This window comes from Brachyistius frenatus, unplaced genomic scaffold (genome assembly GCF_029030835.1).
Source record: "Brachyistius frenatus isolate BFR_SWC_R1_liver_20210118 unplaced genomic scaffold, ASM2903083v1 Contig_15, whole genome shotgun sequence".
NCBI lineage: Eukaryota > Metazoa > Chordata > Actinopteri > Embiotocidae > Brachyistius > Brachyistius frenatus.
Window position 1 is genome coordinate 380,708 of NW_027210614.1, and position 23,534 is coordinate 404,241.

Below are 23,534 nucleotides of genomic sequence, written 5' to 3' on the forward strand. Positions count from 1 at the left end.
CATGTCTCAAAAACAAAACTTTGTATGAAGTGTTGCTTTTCAAAGTTGTGCTGCGCATCAGTTTGTACTAACAGGATGCTGCACTTCAAGATAATCGCTGTTCCGAAGGTTTCAATGAACACTTTTGTTCAAGTCTACCTAATCTGAGTAAACCAGAATTTAAGATCATCTTGCAGTGAGCAACAGGCCGTTTGATTAAATTTGGGAAATAAACAGCCTTTTAGGAAGACATCCCATCTGTTAGTCTGAGCAAAGGGCAAATAGTCCACACACAAAAAAAACCCACCAGATTTTAGAAAACCAGTGAAGTTGCAGTTTACATCCAGCCTCACTACTCGTGGTGAAAACTTTGAAGGGAATTGGCCAACACAGTTGATTCTATTTCAACACACGTATCTCTTCTGTTCCTGAGGTATTGCATTGAATAATGGAAAGAAAAGTGTTTCATTACCATTTTGATGTCAGCGAAGTTGACCTTTGGGTTATAAAACCAAGAGTCGAGTGAACTTTGGTCATAATTAGCACATAAATTCTAGTTTTAGCCACGACTGCGTTTTGTGCGATAACGGTAACCTTTCACCCCCCCCAACATAGAAATAGTTTCTCCTTGAGCTCCAGTGAACGTTTGCGATACATTTGAAGCAATTCCCTCGAGGCGTTTCCGAGATATCATTCACAAGAGTGGGACGACGTGAGGTGACCGCAACCTTGACCTTCGACCCCCAAAACTCACGTCGGTTCGTCTTCAGGAAGCAAAGGATGACCGGGTTTGTGTAGCTGCGAGGGAAAGGGGTCCTTCTGCAACCACGATGAGCTCACGGAGCTAGAGAAAGCCAACGCTTAAGGGGGAAAAAAAAAAAAAAAATCCTTCACGGGACCAACGTTTCTTCAAACTCGGCAGATTACGTTTGTGCCAAATTGGAAGACATTCGCTCAGCGTGTTGGGACAGATACCGTCCAAGAGAACGGGACAAACAACTGGAGAACGAACACGAGGCCTCTGGCCACAGAAAAACAAATCTTCCAGACAGAAATGAACTGTTAAACTTTATTCAAGGTTGATCTGTAGTTGTACACTCAACTTCATGCGCTTGCGCTCCAAAAGAAGGTCAAAGTGTACACATACAGTACATTCTTTGTAATTTCATGAAGATAAAAAGACCATTTAAGAACTTGACAAATATGGCAAACAGACGTAAAATTTCCACGAGTGGTGAACAACCGTAGCAAAGGAAAACTAAGCTTTGGCTGTCTCAATGTCAAAACCGAGACATTCAAGTATAGTCCGAGATACATTAGAGGTATATCCATATGAACTGATAAATTAAAAAAGGCCACACAGATTCATTCCTAACAGCACAAACGTTTCATACATAAAAAAGCTCTTGATTTATCAAACTAAATGTGGGTAACCGAAATTATACTGTGCAAGTAAAATAGGCCACTACTTCTAGAGATATAATCGAATCCGGATTTAAGAATTTTCAGACAAAATGGTCTATTTTCGAGCACAAGAAACCCCATTATAATCATGCAGCCAACAACTGCAGCTCACGATTGTTTTAACAAATCAAGGAAAGTATATTTTACTATTGCAACGACTCATGGTGTTGAGCAAAGTGCATTTAAAAACTGATTAACAAATGCAATTTAAACATTGAGTAAAGTCTCCAAGCAACACGTTGGGAGTCTTTTCTCATTTGTAAACAGTTTTTAAGTAAATAGTTATGGCAGCACTTGGTGACTCCTACCAGATTTTAAAGGTGATAAAATGGGTCAAAGTTCTGGTGCAATTTGCTGCAAAATACTGCCAACTGTTAGAAGAAAACATAACCCATGATGATTGAAATGTATAAAACATCTGCTGTAGGACATCAAAGAAGATAGAAAATTTGACAAAGCATAAATACAATAAAGATGGTGGCGATGCTCAATTGATCTGGCAAAAACATGTTATAGTGGAATGAACTGTAACAGTGGTTACAAGAAGAGGGGGAAGATTTAGACAGGGGAGGACACGTGAAGAAAAAAAAGAAGAAGAAGAAGAAGAAGAAAAAAAAAAAAGAGAAAAGAGAATCACTCATTGCATCCTGATAACACATGGCTTTGGCCTGTTCCTCAGTAATCTTCTTCTTCTGACTCCTCTTCCTCTGCGGTCTCCAGCCAGGTCAGCCACTGGTTCACCTGCACCAGAACCACAATACATCCAAGTTACTTATGATCAACCGGTCGCTATACGGAAGTACAACACAAATAAACAGCTGATTTTGGAAAAAATGTCAAAAATCAACAATAATTAGGGTACATAAAATTACCTGAAATAATGCTTTTCCTTTCCCAGGATACTCTTGGGTGACATCTTCCTTCCATGAAAGAAAGGCCTCTTCTTCAATTATTTCCATGTCATAAAGGTTCACAAAGTAGCGCAGCAACATGCCTACAAGTAAAAGGAAAAAAAGAGAGCGCAACCATTACACATCTGAAAGCTTCAAAACCAAAGTTAAGCAACGTTTCCAAATAGAAACGGACAGAAGGTGCTGCGCTGAACCACAACCGTGACCTACCTTTGGGGAAAGCCTTGGTATTGCAGTGGACCTGCAGGGCATACAACGCACTGACTTGCAGGTCAATGTGATCGTGTAGGAATTTTTGCATTACTGGTTTGAACACCAGCATCAGCTGCTTCTCTTCATCCAGCTGTTCTTTACTGGGCACTGCAAGCTGCTCTTCATCGTCATCGGGGTTGATCTCATAAGCAATGTACTGCAAGAAGCTGCAGACAAGAGGACCATTTACTTTAATACGCTTAAGAGCATGATATACGGTGTGGTATCAGAATAACTAATAGGCATTATTATTCTTGTTTTATATCATCATTAGAAACACTGCTGTACCTGGTCATGAGGATGTTGACAAACCCTCTGTCAGTGTGGAGTTTAGGAGAGATGTTGTCTTTGATCCACTTGTAGATGGACTGTGGAGAAGGATCTACTTTGATCTGCTTCAGCAGCTCCTTCTCCAGTTTCATCAGAGGGAACAAAAAGCTCAGACCTTTGCCCTCCAGAATCTCCAGCATCCTGTCCTTGTTCTGGTCAATTTCTACAGGAGTAGAAATAAGGACCCGTCAGAAATAGCCAAAGACTTCATTTTGTATTCAGAAGCAGATTTGCATTGAACTTTTTTTGTTTTGTTTGTTTTTTAAATGACATTGGGTTTAAATTTAGGGTCAAAGGGGTCTTGGACATACCAGGTAGCATCTTCTGCATGTTGACCTTGCTCTGCTGGAACAGATCAGTCAGCCACTCGCGGTCCTTCAGTTTGACCATCTGCTGCAGGCAGAGCAGGAACAGAGGGAAATGAGCACCGTTCTCCAGCTGATGGGCCAAATCGGCAACGCTGACCAGGTCGGCAATGATCGCTCGAGCTGCAAACTGTGCCAGGTACGACTTCACCAGTGGGACTTCTTCCTCGATCTTAGGACACTGGTCCAGAACACTCAGGAAGGCCTATTGAAAAGGAATGTGGTGTGAATAAGAACTAATATTCCTATTCAGATGGTGAATCCTGCACATTTTAAAGAACCGTAAAAACACTCGCCTGCATTAGGTTATCACCAGTGACGAGGCCCTCTGTGCAGAGTGCGCAGATCAGGGTGCTTGCGTGTTCCTTATCCTCGTCTGCTCGATCAAGGGAATAGATCAGGATCTTGTTCAGCATCTCAGACAGAAAGTGTTTCGGAGGCTTCATCTCCTTCGCAGCATTGACTGCCTCATCGATGTTTTTGCTGTTCAGATAGTCGGACACTAATGTCTCCTAAAAAAAAAAGATCATCAGATTCAGTAAGCTTGACGGAGTATGTTTTGCAGGAAGGAACTCAAATAAGCAGCTCAAAGAACTCACTGTCATTTTATGCAACTCTTCCTTTGTAGGAGGAGCTTTTTTATTGGACTTTGCAGGTTTTTCCTGAATTGGAGGAGGATTAGTTTTGAGGCCAAGCTGTGGAGTCACAAAGAAAACAAAAGATGAGCATGTTTTTTTCTGGAAATCTGTAAATACCATATGAGCTCAGTGTATTTGCTGCAGATCTAAAAATGTTACCTGTCCCATTGGGGGACCTGTTTGAGGCAACATCATCATCTGAGGCTGCAGCTTTGGCACTTGGTTTTTATTCAAAATGAAGGACTGTGCTGGCCTCAGACTGATCTGGAAAGGCAAAAACACAGACACCAATGTCACACAGCTAGAATATAAAGCCATTCACATTTATTTTCAAACCATACAATACAATTTAAATGGAACCTTGGTAATCCAACATGCAAAACTCAAATAGCCAAAAGTAAGAGTTTGTACCTCATCAACATTGAGTTTCCCTTTCTTGCTGAAGCGGGGAGCCATGTCCTTTGACTGTATCTGTGCCGAGTGATTCTGTTTGTGGTTGAAAACTGGAGAACTTTGTCCCTTTGAAAGAGTTACAGAATTATTGTTATCAATGATCAGTGCAGAAATTTAACATGCCAGAAATATGAACAACTACAATAATGACATGTACCTGGTTTGGTTTGATGAAAGTCTTGTTTCCTGCTTCAAACTGAGGCTGGTGTGAAGCGTTGCCGTTTCCATTGTGGCCATTATAAAGCGGGTTGGTACGGTGACGACCCATGGTCGGAGAATAGTGGTCCTGGATTACTCCTGGACCTGTACCAATGCCACTGCCTATCCAAACCAAGACAGCAAAACATTGCTAGTAAGGAGGAATACTTATTTAATGCATCTTGAAAGCAATTACTTTTATAAAAAGGGGAAAAGCTGCGACATACCAGGCATCTGTCCAAACATATCAGCCAGCCCACCAAGAGTTTCCCTGTCGAACTTGATCCTTGTTGGTAGGAAGGAGGAGTTGTCCATGAAGAACTCATTCCTCATTGCATCATTTGAAGGAGGAATGAAAACACCCAAATCCTGCAAAGCACAAACTCCTGTAAGAATGTGTGGACACAGCCTACTGGACCAGCACCCATTATTATTATTATAGATGTTATTCATTGTTCTTATCCCTCCATTATAAACAGACAGACGGTACTTTCTGAAGTGGATCCGCGAAACTAACCTTTACTGCATCCTGACGAACTTGGTTGATCGTCTTTGGTCCGTTGTCAATGTAAGCTTTGCGAGGAACCCAGTTGTTGTCTCGCAGCTCCACCGTGTTCTGCAGCAGAAAACGAATTCTCGCTGGCAGTTCCTTGTTGTTCGTTAAGGATCGCATGCGGCCAAAGTATTGATCCATCAAAGACTGGAAGGAAAATGTATGTTATTTAACAGGGCAAAATAATTTATAGACAAGACTATTATCTATCACCTTTGTTTCCATGTACTCACCCTAGCCTTTTCATGATCAAGTTTAGGTCCCACAGTTTTCATTATCTGACAGAGGCATTCCAAATCTTCACCCATATCCTTAAGTTGGACTCTCTTCTTCTTCTCCAAGAGCTGAAAAAAAAAAAAAAACATTTAATACAATCGAATTTTCAACACAACTGTTGGCGTGACAATTTGATTTTGGGGTCATACAACTTAAGAATTAAAGTAAAATGAATGAGTACAATTAACCATGTTAAGCTATTAAAACAAACGTACCGTTTTGATGCACTTGTGAAGGATTGATTCGTGGATAAGATTGAGTTTGCCAAGTTCACCGATGAATTTGATGTTTCCCAGCATCTTGATCTTTGCAATAGCACGCTGCTCCTCCTCCTCAGAGGTGAGTGGGTTGTCATGTTTGTCAAAGACTACAAGGGGAAAAAGGAAAATGACTCCAAGGAACAACTCGTGACCAAACTGTATTTTGTAACTGACCACATGGTTCAAATCGAATTCACTCACGTTCAACATTCCTGGCGCGGTTCTCGAACTCATCTTGAAGCTTAGAAATCAGAAGCCGTCTGAAGGTCTGTAAAACAGAAATTGTTCAAAATCCAGACAGGAAACACACAAGAGTAGTAAAATGTACATTTTATTGTGAAAAGATATCTTACAGTATTCTGCTTTTGTGTTGCTAGGTTTTCTGTTGATGGGCCTTCAAAGTTTGGTGCATCCTCTGCCAAGCGTAGACATAGTTGAGCGTACAACTGGCTATACTTGGGCTCTTCGAGGGCTTTGTCAACAATCTTAAGAGGGAAAAAATGGAAAGTAAGAAATTAGGAGCCCATTTTAACAGGTTACACGAATAAAACACAAAACACAGCTGAAGAGAGTACTCACCAACAAGATGATTCCTTTTAAGACAAGTTTCGAATCTACACCTGAATTGAGGAGCTCCAGGCATAGTTTGTCAAACTTCTCAGGAGTCAGCTTATTCAGTATGCTGATGAAGAGGAGGAAGGGCAAAAAAAAAAAAACAGCACACATTAAATGACAATATACCAACTACACCATCAACAATCTCTTATGGCACATTCAGGTCCTGGCTTACCATCTAAATAGTACCGTGAACATTTTTACCCAATCTGCGTAAATGAAGTACACATGGATTTAAACGGAAACATACCCTCTCACTTTCCTGAAGATTCCGTCATTTTGCCCTTTCTCGATGGAGGAGTTGGCATCTCGTCTAGTGCTTCGAGAAGGTACCCATCTCTGAACGCTAGAACCTGGGGTTTTCCCCAGGGACTCGCTGCAATGCACACAAAACATCGTCAGTGGTACAATACAGGAATATTAACCAGGAACAGATAGTCTTATATCGCAGGTATCTGGCTCTGATTGATGGTGGTTGAGTAAAAATAAGGCCTTGTTAAAGCATGTGAAAAAAAAGCGTTCACAGTGTTGTCAACTTTTCAGCATGTGACACTATTGGTTGCTGTTTAGAAACTCAAATACAGAGTTGGGGAATAACTAGTTACATGTTTTACATGCATTGGTAATCAGTTACTGTCAAACAATATATAATGAATTCACAGTTACTATTCCAAGTGTTGGGTGATCACAAATGGGTTACAACTGAATATATGCTTTTCGGTAAAGCGCTTTTATGTAGAATGTAATATTCATCATGTTGATTTTGATATTTTCTGTCCATGTTTAAACAGACACCTTTTATTTGGCAGTGTGTTCTCAAATTTGAGAATTGTTTGCGATGGGTTGTTTCAATTTGCACAGCCTGTCGTCTGCCGATCAAATCAATGTGCACTACTCTAAACCACCGTGCTCAGGCGGTTGATGTTGTTTCAAACCATGAGATTAAAAAAAGTCAGAACCAGACCAGTATCCCTGTTATGAGTCCTATAGTCACTCAGCATGAAGGCGACATGAATGTGGATTTAGTTTGATGTTATGGGAAAAAATTTCCCTCCCTGCAGTCAGTTGTGATCGACATACATAAAATCAAAACATTTTAACCTTTAATTCTACTGTAGAACTTTTAATTAAAGTGTGACAGTAATAAGTGTCGAGTTCTGCTGGGAGGTTTGTACTGCCTTGTTTATCTTTAGTTTCAGGGGTTTTCAGCTTTATTGTCCAGTTTAAAACAATTGTTACAAAAGTAATCCCCTATAACGAGTCATTACTTTGAGTCATCAAAATAGTTACATTACAAATTACATTTTTAAAAAGGGTAACAAGTAATCTGCATCCTTTTACATTTCAAAAGTAACCTTGCAACACTGCTCAAATATAGTAACTTGTCTTAAGTTTGGTTTTCAATGGCACTGTGGTATAATCTGTGGTATTCGTAGGGTTACAATTGATTATTAGGAGCTGAAATTCTCACAGCATGCCTTTTCCCTGTTGACTCGTGCATTGATTAGTGACATTTGGAGTAAAGTGCGACTACCTGATTCAGATGCTAAAGAAGTCATATACTTTATATATACTCTGTGATAATGCCAAAGAACACTACATATCTGGGTGTGTGATTAAAGGCCCGATGGAGAGGTTTATATATCTGCGGTGTAATTAAGATTACTGAATATGTTTAGGTGAAAGGATGAGTTTAAAAACATAAATAAAATTAAAAAATAAATAAAAATCACCTGTTGCCGACAGTCTTGGGATAGTGCTGAGGTGCACCCCCACCTCCTCCCCCTACACTGTGATCCAAAAAAAAAAAAAAAAAAAAGGGAGAACGGTTTTTAACTTAACATAAATGCGAGCCTAGGTTTTAGTGTGTGCTATTTGAGAGTGTGGTCGGTGTAAACAGGTGTTGACGTCGTCATGCTGAATACCTGAAACGAGAAGGACCCCCTGGTGCAACGACACTCTCCACTTTGGCGGCTTGACAAAGAATACCTGAAAAGAATTGAGTTCTGGGAATGGAGCAGGAAAAAAAAAAAGCGACCTGGAAGAAGAACAGACGAGACAAACGCACGTCGATTAGCTCCGAGTGAACCTCCGCACAGCGCCAGCACACACACACACACACACGAAGGTTATTACCGTCGAGCATAACGTAATAATACCCGACATAAACACGTTTCATTTACTGCGGAGTGGATTTCGGAGAATTTGTTGAGCACGTGAACGCCGACACGTGCCCCCCCCCCCTCCCCCCGTGTCCGCGAAGCGATAGCGGTGGCGATGCTAGCCCGGTACGGTGACGACGATGCGTCGTCGTGAGGTTGCCGTAATCTCCCGTTTGCTTTCCCTTTACAGTAAACCCACTCGTTTCTCCCCGACGCTCCTCACCGCAAATAAAAATATCGTTGACCCCCCCCCCCCTCCCAGATTACTTTTATCTAAGTGACCCAGTTAGCTACGTAGCCAAATCACGGATGGCTGCGCGGCAGGAAAAGAAGTCCGACATTTCGACTCGAGGCCGAAAATATTTCGACACCAATTTAGGCGAAATATAAACTCGATCCGTCACGAACGTCTCGAGATTAAATCAAATAACACACTTTGCGTGTCCGTGAGCGGCCGATTTATTCTCAAATGTTGATATTTTAAGAGCCACCGAAAAAAAAAAAAAAAAAAAAAAAAAAGCTCAAACACCGTTAAAACCAGTTATTTCACCAACGTACTTCTCACATCATCCGAGGACATCCGCATCAAATCCGATGTAAAAAAATAAATGTATTTGTTGTAAATCCGGAGGGGAAACCCCATCAGCTGGTTTTATGAGGTCTTTGTTCAAACACCGGATGTCCAAACAGCGACATCTTGGGAGGTTTTGTGGAGCAGGCCGCCGGTAAGCTAACAAGCTGTAAACAACTCTCAGCTCCCGGTCGGGTTGTTTTTTTTTTTTTTGCTCAACATAAAACCGGTTCAGCGCAGCTTTTACAATGTCAACGACATCAATTACCTCGAAACAAGAAAGTCCCGATTATGATTTTTTTTTTCCGCTTCGTGTGGAACATAATCAACCAAAAACGGAAGTTCCTCCCCGACCGGTTGGGTTAGCTAACGTTAGCCGGACGTGGAAAACAAACGCATCAGCTTACCTTTACAAAAAGAACGTCAGCGTAGCTGTTGTCTTGTCAATCAAAAGATTAAAAAAAATAGAGATAATGGAAATAAGAGCTCAAAAAGCCGAGTTAAAACCTGCGAGGTTTTGTTATTTTTGTTGAAACCAGCAGAACCACGACGACTCCGATGTGTTAGCTACCGGTTACGGTGAAGAAAGAATGCTGACTGTTCGTCTACGTCATGCGGAAGCTGCTTTTTGTGTGGGGGGCTGTCGCGACGTCATCTTCCCACCCTGCCGACGTCACCGTGCAGAAAAAAAAAACAAAAAACAAAAACACCCTGGAACATTTCGCAACCTCGTCTTGGCATAACGTGTGCGCTTCAGTTTAAAGGAGTGCTGTGATGCGTTTGTAATGAGTGACGGCCAAACGGGACGATGAGGTAACTTCCCAGGCAGAAAAAAAAAACAACCAATCACTTATAATGATCAGATGATATTAATAATAATTAACTGTAAAACTACTGAAACAAATGGATGGAGATGTCCGGGGACAAATGAAGGATTCTTGACCAACTAGAAATATTCTCTGTATATCCACTTTTTAAATTTTTTTTTGTGTCAGGCACAGTTCAAGGTCACTTGTTTAAAGCAGGAAACGATTAAAGCCCATCTTTCTGTACAGGTAGGAAAGTAATGGGACAAAAGCTTGACCTATTAATTCAACATTATGAGACGGCAAGTAAACATTGGAATTACTCTAATACATTTAATTTGTATCTCAGTTTGGTATTTTTGCCTAACTTGCCAAACTATTCATAGACTGTATAAATAAATAAAACAAATCTAATATTAAATGACATAATAAGTCTAAATTGTACTGTGTCATAACTTTGACTGACATATCAGAATTTATTTTTCAATCTTTTAATTGTGACCCTTAATTTCACAATATTGACTCAAATGTCCAAGTCATGATTATGAAATGTTGTGGGGCAAATTTTTATTATTCTGTGCTTTTTACTTGTCATCTAATGATGTTAGGTTATCATAATCTTTGCTATTATCTATCATGCCTAATTTTTCATCTTTTCGTTTTCCTGGTGGATATTGAAAACCATCGGAGAGAGGCCTCCACCACAACAGAACAAGAAGGGTTGTATTGTAGACTCACTAGTGAAACTATATAGATCCTGTTAGGGAGACTCAATTTCACTGCCCTTATCTTCCAGCCAGGCACAGGGTTAGCATCGATTTAGAAACTGGTAGGGATTCAGTGTTTTTACTTCAAAATGCCACAGGATGCACCGAAGTTCATCGACATCGGTCTCAAACCTCCCAGTCTGCCACACAAATTTCCAAGTGGTTTTACGAGTCAACTAGGAGAGGACGTTTGAGTCTATTCTGACAAGCATACATGATGCAAACACTTAATCACTTTGACCACATTTCCGACTCTGTCTTTACACTCTAACTTTAGAAGCTGATTGCTCACTCGTCCATCCTGTCCAGGAATCTATCTCAACAACTACTGGTTGCATCTGCGTGAGTGTAGTCAGAGTTATGAATATTCCCCAGAGGCTTCCTAATGAGTTCGCTGACCATCTGACCTTTCAAAATCTAATGGAAACTTTCCATAACATTTGTAGTGGACATTCATGGCCCCAGAGAATGAATTGTTTTTAGTGATCACTTGACCTTTCCTGTAGCATCACCAAATGTCATCCCATTTCCTTTCTTTCAGAGCAGCTTTTAATACACTTTTCTGTATACAGTGGTGTGAAAAAGTATTTCCCCCCTTCCTGATTTCTTTTTTTTTGTTTTTTTTTTGCATGTTTGTCACACTTAAATGTTTCAGATCATCAAACAAATTTAAATATTAGTCAAAGATAACACAAGTAAACACAAAATGCAGTTTTTAAATGAAGGTTTTTATTATTAAAGGAGAAAAAAAAATCCAAACCCACATGGCCCTGGAGTCCCAAAGCTTTAGAAATGGCTTTATAACCTTTTCCAGACTGATAGATCTCAATTACTTTCTTTCTCATTTGTTCCTGAATTTCTTTGGATCTCAGCATGATGTCTATCTTTTGAGGATCTTTTGGTCTACTTCACGTTGTCAGGCAGGTCCTATTGAAGTGATTTCTTGATTGAGAACAGGTGTGGCAGTAATCAGGCCTGGGTGTGGCTAGAGAAATTGAACTCAGGTGTGATAAACCACAGTTAAGTTATGTTTTAACAGGAGGGGGCAAACACTTTTTCACACAGGGCCATGTGGGTTTGGATTTTTTTTCTCCCTTAATAATAAAAACCTTCATTTAAAAACTGCATTTTGTGTTTACGTGTGTTATCTTTGACTAATATTTAAATGATGATCTGAAACATTTAAGTGTGACAGACATGCAAAACAATCGGAAACCAGGAAGGAAACACTTTTTCACACTACTGTATGTGTTCAGATTGGACTGAGATTTTGTAATTTGTTGCTGTCTGCACTCTTTTTCATGAATCTATTTTACTTTACGGTGGAGTAGAAGGTGTGGGAAAGAGTTTCATAAGTACTGTGGATCGTGTCTATTGTTGAGAATATGAAACCAAACTTATTGTTCACATTGACTTGGCAAGATGAGTCACTTCTTCCATCTGCCAGTAAATGACTACAGGGTAAGACTAGACTGGTAACACCTCTTAGTCGCTCAGGTTACTCTGCGCCCTCCATTATGCAAGATAAGAGTAGTTATAACATTTGCTGTCATGATGATAACGATACAGATACGACTCAAACCTATCAGAAGACGTTGGACACCAGCATTTATACATTTTCAAAAACTGTAAGACAATTTTAAATCCACATAGTTAATGTTGACCAGTTAAAAAAGTCAGAGTCAGAACATTTCTGCTGACTTCTAACAAAAAGAGCAAAATTGGAGAGAAGTCATGGAAATAAACATCAACTTGTAATCCATTTCTGCTGAAGATGCAGCTAACAGTAAGTGGATCTTGACTCTGGATTATTGAACAACTTGTTTGAGAATGCCTGATTTATTCAGTTGTATTGTAAGCTCTGATGACATTTGACAGATGTGTCTTGGCAGGTTGTCATATTGACACAGATCCTATCACTTTCAAAGATGTTTGTTTCAGCATGTTTATTTGATCATTTCTCCTATTAGTCAAGGGAGTGTTAAACCTCATTCTGTGCCTGCACTCGTTTGCTTCTTCACCCCTGAGGGGCATCAATCATTCATCAAAAGCAAAATGAAGCCAGTTGTCTCACAGTAAACACTCCACTCCAAGTTAATTAAGCCCAGTGTGCCAATAAAGTCAGCAAAGACTAGATCTGCAGTTGAGGAAAAACAGTACAGTTCCAGTTGGAGTTGGTGTGAAGTTGGTTATCATTGCATTGGTTTGCTTTGTTTCTCTTTGATCTGGGTATCACTGATCCGCTGATGTTGTTTGAACCTTGTTATGACCTTTGATATTAAGAAGGGAGATCATATAAAACATCTAAACTAGGACACATAATACACCTTAAAATGTCTTAAAATGTTTACGTAAAATCAAACAAGCAAATAAACAAGCCATTTACCAATACACACGTCAGCTAAACGTAAAGCTGGTGCAACATTTAACACAACACCTTATTTATTCGTTAGGGGGTTTCTTCTCCACATTTGACCCATCCAAACTATTTACAGTAGGAGCAGTGAGCATCCGCATTGTAGTGCTCAGAAACCGGCTCTGATTCAAAGAGCAATACTTCACTCAGCTTCAGTTCTGACTGGAGGGGGATCCCTTCCTTTTAACTCCATGTGGGGCCGTTTAGACCTTGAGAGGGATTGAGGTCACATGTGAGACCCGTCCTGTGAATCGTTAGGGTCACAATAGTCATGTATAATATAATAGTCCTGGTGAAAAAATTCTACCAAGTCCAGTTGCCTGTGGAAAACACTTTGATTGTCCACGACCTTAAATTAATTTTAGGACATCTTATCTTAATGTCGGACACGGCCACTGAAAATCTTTTAAGCCAATTTGGTTAAGAAGTCCTCAAAGGGTTTTAAGAAAAAAGGAAATAATATGGTACGTTTTCAACTGAGAAGCTTCATTTTAAAACTTCAGGACAGCTGTAGAGTGGACCTCGTGGAGAGATGTTGCTGCCCAGTGCTGTTCGGTTTCTATACTTGAGAATGATCTCAGTTTTTCCAACTGGAATTTAACCGTTTTTACACATTAATGAAAAATTTAAACCTGGAAATTTTTAATGAGCGATCAGCTCAAATCAACTCAGCAGCAGTGACAACTCAAAGTGACTATATGTGCTTCCATATTCATTTGAGTGAAACATCCTTTTAACTTCACTGGACATGAACAAAACAGATATGCCACCATTGTGTCATTGCAGCCCAAACTCTGCCACAAAGTCCACAGAACTGATTTCAGAGACTAGTCATAGATCTATAGATAAAAGGCACAGTAAAACATAATGTTTTGTTTTGTTTGAAGCAGCACTGTAGACTGCTTAATTAGGAAATTATAAATTGTGGAACAAGTTCCATGAAGGCTACAAATCAGAAAGTGGAACCAGACCAGGGGAAAGCTAAGACAGAAATATAGAATTACTGTACATCTTGCCAGAAGGACAGCAGTAAATTCAAAAGGTGATAAAATGGCCTGAGGGTGTAAAGGCATGGGGATAAGTCTGGAGTTTCCAAAAAGGCAATACACTTTGATAAAAGAAAATGAACCGTTTAGGACAAAGTGTAAAGTGTCGAGTGGGATCAAGTCACAGCATCTATCTTTCTCCAGCTTTACTGTCAAATCATGGTCAGACTGTCATGGCAAGGAGAGGCATTTTGTTAGCAGTGATGGAGCACTTTTCAATGATAGAGGAAACAATGAATGGAGCCAAAAACAGACAAATTCCCCAGCAGTCACCCTCATTGCAACAAAGATGTCAAAGTGGCCTGATGATATGTGTATGCTGTGTAACAGTCATGCAGCAAGATATATGAAAACTCTTTATAGTTTACCCAATACAATGAAATGCATAAAACTGAAGTCAGTATCATACTTCTGAAATCAAAATATATTCTATTATATATTTTCTCTGGGTTTGTGAATTGTTCCTTGAAAGCTGAAAATGAACTGATATTCACAAAGGAATGTAAACAGAATGTATCAGTTCTGGTATAATGAGACAATTTATTATTGAGAGGTTGGACAATATTACAGGAAGTAAATTAGGAATTTAATTGTGGCCATCACAAGGGATTAGGAGAGACTTATTAAAGTTAATTAAAGTTGGGCCCCAGAAATAGCCATGACAGTGTTTCCCCATTTTTAAAGCCTAAGCAGAGAAAATTACAGACTATTTATGAAGGAATAAAAGAGTTGAACAAATGACTTATAAAACTTATAAAAACTAATTTAGGTTGAATGTCTCTCAATGCTTGATAGAATGAGAAGCCACTAGATGGTGGTACAATGCTTCCTGAGACTTTTCCTATTGTTCACATAGAATACATAAATTGTGCTCTTGGCATTTAGTGTAAAGGTCATTGACTTACAATAAGCTTATGGTTTTTTAACGATGATCAAATTGGTGGCCATTTTTCTTTGCCAAACAAACACTAGAAAAATTTTAACTGGAAAATAATCAATCACTCTGTCAACAAATACTACCATCTAATTATCTTAAACAAACAACAAATAATTTGTGTACGCTAATTATTGTGTCTAACATATTTAACACTTTTATTATTCTAAATGCGTGCAGCTGCCATTAAACCAAAGCTATCAGTAAATAACACACGGTAAAAGTAAAAACATTTATCACCAGCATTTTGACATAAACTGTGCAACACAAGTGGAATTAATAACACACACACACAACAGTGACTGTGCTCCTGCATTCACAATAGCAGGGCCTGAGAGTCACACCTGAATTAAATGTAATCAATATTTATTTTCCAAGTTAACACATATTGAGAAGTCAAAATGAGAAATGGGCTTCAATATAGTTCAAATATAAAAATGTGCATCTATGTTCAAGTAAGTTGTCCTAACTAATACCACTGAATGTTAGAATCTATCTAGTTCATTAAATGACAATAATGTTTCTACTACCAAATGACTAAAAAAAACATTTGAGTAGTGCCTAAGTAAGCCCGAAATTCTTTTTTGAAATGGGATGAGATGTTTGGTGCCGTATGGTTAAACTACATCACATATAACCACAATGTCTTTGGTTCAGGTCTGGCAGAGTCTTTATTCATATCTCACACCTCTCGTCGTCTCCTTGGATGGCCTCTCTATTGTCACTGTCAAATAAAGATGCCTATCACATAATCCTAAATACATGCTGCTAGTGGTGATATAGCTTGTAACTTTTTCTTGTTTTGTTTTCAATGTTATGTACAATTTTACTATTAAAGTTGGAAATTCAAAACCTGTCAAGGTCTAAATAACATATGTAAGTTCACAATGGGTGCAGGATGTGAGTAACATTTGTACAGCTCTACAGTCAGTATATAAACTGTTTTTTTACATACAGTATGTGCGATGTTAAATATTCATTAACAGGCTTTATAAATGTGACAATTGTAACCATGGACATGTTAATGTGCCCATTAACTACAAATCAGGTCAAACACGATCATCAAGTTGTTGTTTTTTAACCTGCTTTTATTGTATTGCTTCTGGGTCTGAGTCATTAAAAAAACAAAACAGACATGTCTGTGAATGTAATGAAAAAAACAAAATGTGTCCAGTTGTGAATTTATATTACCCGGCCCAATATTGTTTCGTCTTAATGTCACATAATTTGCGCATTTGAGTATAATTATCACATATACACATATACATATTATTTTATTCTATTGTTTATATTATTGCTCCTGTATGTATGCTGTTGTGGCGAAAAAATTTCCCCTCGGGGATTAATAAAGTATATACCTACCTACCTACCTACCTATAAGCCCATAGCCGGGACACACAAACACTTCAGGATTATTAGAGCTCTGTACCTTCAGCGATGAACGGGTCAACACGTTTAGAAATCATCCATTAAAGAATCAGGACAGCATGGGGAAAAAAAACCCTCTTTGGAATGCAAATTTAATTGACTGAACTCTCAGCATGCAGAACATGAAATACACTAAGAACAACCATACAGTGGGTAGGCTGCATTATTCATCCATACTGGCCTAGTGAATCCCCCTCCACAGCCCCCCCACCCCCACCCGACCCTACAGCACCATATAGGTGTCAAAAACTTCTAGCACTTCCCATACATGCTCCTGCTGCTGCTGTTCTCATTTAAGCAGGACATGTCTCTCATTTACTACATTAAGGTTTCCTTGCTCGTCATCTAATTGGCTCTTGTTTATTGCTGACATACATGGTTCATACATGGCAGCAATAGTGCATGGCCTCAGATATCATTGCAAATTAACATACAGGACTGCCAAACTTGCTCATACTGATTGTGTGTTTAATATTCTGAGCACATACTGCATGAATATGCTGAGGTAGAGCAATGGTGGCTGTCCTGTGTGCCAAATTGTGTTGGGCTTGAGGGACTGTCTGAGTCATCAGTGACAAGCCCTGTGTCTGATTCCAGCTCTGCTTACACTCTGGATAGGCTCTTCCTGAGGGTGTGATGATATTATCATGTGATTTGCTTGAGAAGAGAACATTCCCTGGAGACAAATTAAAGTGTTTTCTACGTATGAAGCCAAAAGTGGGAAAGAGACATGACATCCAACATTCAATTTTTGAATCACAGAAGCAGCTTTGTTACCAGAAAAATAAAATGTATCATCATGTCATCCCGACGGTGTGTACAGTGTGTGATAGTTAAGATATATTTTTAACACCTATCTGTGATGAAATGCTATTTTTAAAAACCATGTTAGCATCATGCCTCTGCAGATGGAGGTTGGTTGGTCCAACAATGGTGGTCGAGACTGAAATAGGCCTGTCTCAATGTTGGATGGGTTACCATGGCATTCTGCTCAAACACTAACGTTCCCTCTTGGAACCGTTTGCTCAATAATTTGGCTTATGTCCAAATAATTGCAAAATTAATGACAGCCACATCAGCTGTAGTTTGTGTTGGATACTAATTGGCAAATGTTAGCAACCCTTCAGCCTAAACTCATGCTAAACCCAGTAAGCATCACACTTGCCGTTGTTCAGCATGTTAGCATTGTCATTACGGGCATTTTAGTATGCTGACATTGGCATTCAGTGCAAAGCATTGCAGAACCTTTTTAAAGTATATTTTTGTCATTTTTACCTTTATTCAGCATGCAGAGATTGCCCCTCCAATAAAAACAACAGCACCAGTTTTAGAAAGAGACAAACTATGTTTATGTTCATGGGACAAAGCACTCCACCAGCTGCAGTAAATATTGATGTGAGGCATGAGGAAAGTAAGGAGTAAGCATATCCACAATTCTTCCCTAAATTTAATTGTGTTTATTATCAACATAACAAATCTTAAACCTGCAGTGCTAAACCTTAAGCCAGTGAGAGTGATTCCTTACAAAAACACAGTTTACGTCATTGGCTCCGCTGTAACCTACTCTGGCGCTACTGCGGCTGCTGTAAAAAGGTGGATAAATTGTTTTCATCCTCACAATCCCCACAAAATGACTTGTTTTACTATCAGAGTTTGATCCATTCAGTCTATTAACATTTAAGTAGAGAGGAACTGCACAGCTGAATTATTCTATCCCCATTAAAGTTATCGTAGGACTAAACCATAAGTTATCTGGATAGGCAGGTGGAAGTCTCTGGTGCATGTGCTCTACTCATGGACGATGGCCAGTAGCAGCTAGTTTGCATTCATCCAGCTCGCTCGGGAATGTCTCATCAGACACCAGACTTAAAAACTGTATGCAGACAGATTTATCTGGTGGTGATAAAGTGTGTGAACTCGTTCAGCAAGGGCTTTGATGTAACAGATGCTTATTTATTTGTATAAGTTTTGCACTAATTAAGTAACTCTTTCAACCCAACCCATAATGTCATTCTAATCTGAACAAAATAGAAAATAAAAACCCAAACTCAACCAAGTCACAGTGATGGTTGTACTGTCTGAGCGTTGTACTGAAGCTACAGTATTCTTGAACTCCTGTGGTGTATTTTTTAACACATCTCTCATATTTGATATCCAATAGAAGCACAATGGAGTTTAAATCCAGTGTGTCTAAGTCTGAGTAAGGCTTCCATAGACATATCCAAAGCATCATCAATTTCATAACACACCCCAAGTCCCAGCAATAACCATATCCACAGCTTCAGCCAGCACAGTCAGGCAGAACAGCTGCAGCTGTGCTCACAGTTGGTAGCTGTATACTGTCCGAGCTCTGTCTTTTGAAAGCAGGAATGATCAATAAATGAATCACTTAAAGTGTCACATCATCTCTCCTTTTTGTAGTAACTGCAGAATGTTTCCCTATTCAGGCAGTGGATCAAGGACACTAACTGTTCCAATGGAGGAAGTGGAATGCACACAATATTGCAAAGGAAACGTGAAACTGAATGTGAGGTAGCACAAAAGCATTTCAGCAAAAGAACATACCGCCGTCAGGCTTAAGGAGTTTTATATAGACGTCATGGACAAAACATGTATTTTGTCTGTAAGTTCATTTAGACTGGCTTAGTATGCAGACAGAAAATGGTGGGAGTGAGAGGAATGGGGAATGACTTGCAGCAAATGTTCCCAGCCAGACTCAATGAAAGTACACGGACAACATCTTAAACCTGTTGTCTATCACATCTCTAACACCCTAAAACGGATAAGTTTCACTTGCAGTATAATTGATTCCAGAGGGTGTGTGTGAGAGATCCTGAGCATGCAGGTCATACTGAGTAGGATGGACACCCGCTGTCATATGTGTTCTACGTGTGACCTTGTCTGGGACAGTGTCCTTACCCATCAAGCCATCCTGCAGCCAGAAGGTGGCCAAATGCTCATTCCTAAAATAGTCTTGCCCACTAATACAAGTGGAAATGCTCTGTATATTCTGTATAAAGCAGTGCTGCATCATTATGGGACAGACAATTTCCTTGGGCCAAGAAAAATAGAGGAGGTGCTACTTCTCCAATATGAAACCAGTCAGTGTGTTGGCATCCTTCTGTAAGGACAAAGAACTAATGTACTGGGCAGCAGAAAAACATCCACCCTCAACAGCCCAAACAACTAATAAAGTCATTTATCAAAATCACACTGTGGCAGAAGCATTGAAGCTCAGCGCTCTAGTCTGAGGCCAAACAAAAATCAGCCTATAAAATGTTTATTACTGTATCAATGAGGGCTTATTGCTGCTTTCATTTTAGGGTTTAAAACATTAGCTAAGGCACGACACACAAAGGGGAGATCAATAGTTAAAAGTATTTAAAAATAGGCTACATTTTCATGATAGGATGTATTACTTTCTCATACATCTGATGTTTCCAACCACCTTTGGTGTGTAAAAGAAATACAACTGCAGCCACTCGAGTCTTGATTAAACATTTTTAAGAGCTACAGTTGATGACTCAGGCGCAATAGCTTTATACGCCATGTGTTTTTTCAGTATTATATTTCAGAAACTAGTGGTGTTTTTTAAATTTATATAAGAGCTGTACTTCATAGGGTGTGCACAACTGTCAATAGCTGAGGAAATAGTTTGTCATGCATTTAGAACATGAAAAAGCCATTATAATGAATGCATTTTAAAATATTGAGCACTTCATACAGAAAAAGTTCTGCACCCTTGAAACCATTCTGAGCTCACAATGAAAAAGAAAAAATAATTCTATTAGCAGTGCCCTTTTCTCCCTTCCACACGTTTGACTCTATTAAATAAATAAAAACATAAATACAAAGACGTTTTTTTCTCAAGACAGCGAAGCGAGGATGTTGCCTAGCGGGGAGTCTTGAGTCAAATCTCCTCTAATGAGTAAATATGAAATACAATGAGAATTTACAGACTTGTTTTTTGTACTCTTTGATTTTACACATTTATATATACATATTTCCACTCACCTTTCCTGTCTGTAGCTTCCTGTTGAAAAGGAGACCGTGTATCTGTTTATCAGCAGGTTTTGAAGAGGTGGAAATTAACAGTTAAATTTTCAATATGTACAAAAACTGCTCTCTGCCTCTTGCTTATGTCTACTGAGTAGAAAGGCAGTGACAACAGATGAGTGTACTGGTTGGTCATAGTGACTACTTTAATCATATACATATTGATCAGATGTATTGGCATTTATTTTGCCTTGGTCAGACAAAAGCTGCTCAGCATTTACTGATACACTGAATCAGGCCGAATTCTTTTTAAAGCGCTGAGACTTCAGGCTGTGGAGGAGATCAGATCACCCAATCACTCACTGCCCTTTGTTGGAAGGTCTTTTCACTAAATTGCTGAATACTCATTATCCATACAATGCATTGGAGTCATCGATATTGCTGATGCTGGATTATCATTTCCCTTTCGGACCACTTGGTATAAAAGTTGTGCTGGAGCTGTTGTTCTTCATCGTACTTGTACTTTGCTTCAAGATGTATTCAAGTTAATCTTCATTGTTCATCCTGTAAGAACTTTAAACATGTATAATCATGGGATTTATCAAATATTTCAAAAGGTTTTAATTGAGATTAGGATTATGGGATTTACCAGTTGACTGCACTTTTTTCTTTGAATTACTTCTCAAGAATGACTAGTTAATCGAAAGAAATGTCAGACAGCTCAATGTTATTTGCTTTAATGCCCCTCTCTTCCACCCTGTTTCTCCGTGCAGGTTGAGATGTATTGGCACTGATAGTTAACTCCCACATGGTTCAGGCTTTGGTTTTGTTCTTGGAGTGCGTTACACATGCTGACAGATGTCTCCCTGCATAGACTCAGACAGAGATAGAACCCAGTAGAGAGGAGTGACAAGGTGAGGACTCAGCTGAGCAGCCGGGAGACAATCTCCATTCAAGCTGAGGTAATGTGACCGGGCCTGAGATCGTCTGCTCAGTGCAGGGAGAGCTGAGCTCCTGTCTGCCTAGCCCTCAATCTCTGTATCCTGCGCCTTAAATCTGCTCTGGGAAGCAATGAAGTCCTGCATGCAGTTTCAGACTGTCAGCGCAGATCAGAGTCAGACATGAAATTTACCTGCAGCCCCAATATTATGTCAGAAGCCATCCTGACAGAATCAACGTAAGGGGGAATCCAAATGAACATTTTGCCACTCTCTAACAAACACCCAACAGATTTTACACGAAGAAATATAGTCATAGTGCAGTTTCCAAACATTTTTGTCTGCCATGCCCCCACAGCCCGAATCAGATGAGTTTCATTTACACCTGTAATGTTCTGTCATGTTGTACAAACAGGTTCTTATGAATGGACTATAAACTGAATGCTTTTAACTGAACTGGTTACATTTAAGTAAATATTGTTACAATAATTTACTTATATTACAATAATTTAATCAAATTTACATTCACACTAGCACCCCTTTTTTTTTTTTTTTTTAATATGACCTTTTCTGCTTGTTTGTTGACTACTTTATTCACTCTCTGTTGCAACATGTGTCAATGTGTTAAAACTGACTGAAGGTTGCAGCTTACTGGTTCTTACCTTCACCACGGCGGGTATGTTTGTGGTGCAGTTTGTTAGTTTGTGTATGTTTGTTTGTTTTGGCTGGTGGGATAGGGGCAGTGGGCGAATTTTACCTTTCACATGCCAATTTCAGTAAATCACCATACATTTTATGGGTCATGTCTTGAAAACAGAGACATTATCTACAAGGCACTTGCATCAAAACCTCTAATTGGCCTCTACTGCCTCATAAGGGCCAGTGACAAGCCAACTAAATAGCCAAACCCTTAATAGCAACAAGCCATCGGGCCAAATGTTACGTCAAACCCTAAATCCACAGGCATCAGGAATCCTCTGGGATACACAGGTACTTTTTCAAATTCCATACAGAAAGCAGTTGTTATGGAACACTCAAGGGCAGCTTGGTTTCATAGGGGAGAAAAGGAACCGCTTACAACGGCTGAGATATGAAGTTTCAGCGAGGAACAGGTGTGTTTTGACATCATTCTCATAGATTTAGAAATATAGCCAGACACATATAGTTTGCAGTTGACAGATCCGCATATTATAGAAGAGTGGACTATTCTCCTTGGTGGAAGTCTGTGCACTCTGAGTGACCTTCTCGTCATAAATAAAGTACAGCTCAGCATCAAACCAATTCACAATCCTATCTGGCAGAGTATAGTAAAACCCTAAATGTAGAAAAAGCCTGCACCCACATGTGATTTGTAAAACTACAGTATAACCAGCTACCAGCTTCATATGAATGGATTTTCTGTCATCACTAAATGCATCATCAAGGCCAGGCTTGTTAGGTTGGAGCAGAGGCAATAATCAATATCAAAGATTGAAGTAGACTCTGGCAATCAATTTTGCATCTTCAGAAGATCAAGGGCCCCTATGGTATTCTCATTCTTAGTCAGTATCACGGGAAGAGGCTGAAACTTAATTATTTCCCTGCAAAGTGAACAGTCAACCTGAGTTAACATCAAATTATGGTTACTGTCAAGACATGAACGACAGGAAGATGTTTTTCAAGAGTTGTACATATAGGATTTATTTTTGTCAAGACAGTTTTGATTTATGGCGCTTCATTTCTGCATCAGCTGAAATAAAAAATGCCTTTACTGTAATCTCAGCACCTCTAGGTAATGGTTGGCAGTTACTGCTTAAACAATGGCATTTTGAAGCAGAATCTAGGCAAAACAAAATCTATGCAAACATGTATCTATGTGTATATACAGCAGTAATGACAATATGTGTTAAGGAGAAAAAGAATAAAGCAAGATACTGAAGTGAAATGTAACATACCAGACGATATTATTGTCCTTTCACTGTACAATACTCTAGCATTTGATCTTCTCACTGCTGTCACATATATCACTAGCTTTTACATACAGCTTCTTGGACTGGATTCTCTCACATATCTGTTTTAAACTTCTTGATAAATGTAAACTGGATTAATACAAATATATAATGGACAGAATTAACACATCCAGTATGACTAATCCCACAGATTACCATGACCATAGCATTAAAGAAATAAAACGGTT

General features: G+C 39.2%; 1 protein-coding gene across 1 annotated transcript; it reads right to left on the reverse strand.

The window, feature by feature from the left end:
* Positions 1–1,034: 1,034 nt before the first annotated feature.
* Positions 1,035–8,332, reverse strand: eif4g2a (eukaryotic translation initiation factor 4, gamma 2a). The gene is made up of 19 exons (XM_069693436.1): positions 8,220–8,332; positions 6,545–6,670; positions 6,259–6,361; positions 6,033–6,164; positions 5,881–5,947; positions 5,635–5,786; positions 5,377–5,487; positions 5,108–5,290; positions 4,818–4,959; positions 4,550–4,713; positions 4,351–4,458; positions 4,099–4,203; positions 3,901–3,996; positions 3,598–3,813; positions 3,248–3,506; positions 2,895–3,099; positions 2,565–2,773; positions 2,316–2,437; positions 1,035–2,184 (listed from the first exon to the last, which is right to left on the reverse strand). The coding sequence occupies exons 6-19, from the start codon at positions 5,716–5,718 to the stop codon at positions 2,119–2,121; spliced, it is 2,070 nt and encodes a 689-aa protein (XP_069549537.1). The 5' UTR covers positions 5,719–5,786; positions 5,881–5,947; positions 6,033–6,164; positions 6,259–6,361; positions 6,545–6,670; positions 8,220–8,332; the 3' UTR covers positions 1,035–2,118.
* Between the last annotated feature and the right edge of the window lie 15,202 nt (positions 8,333–23,534).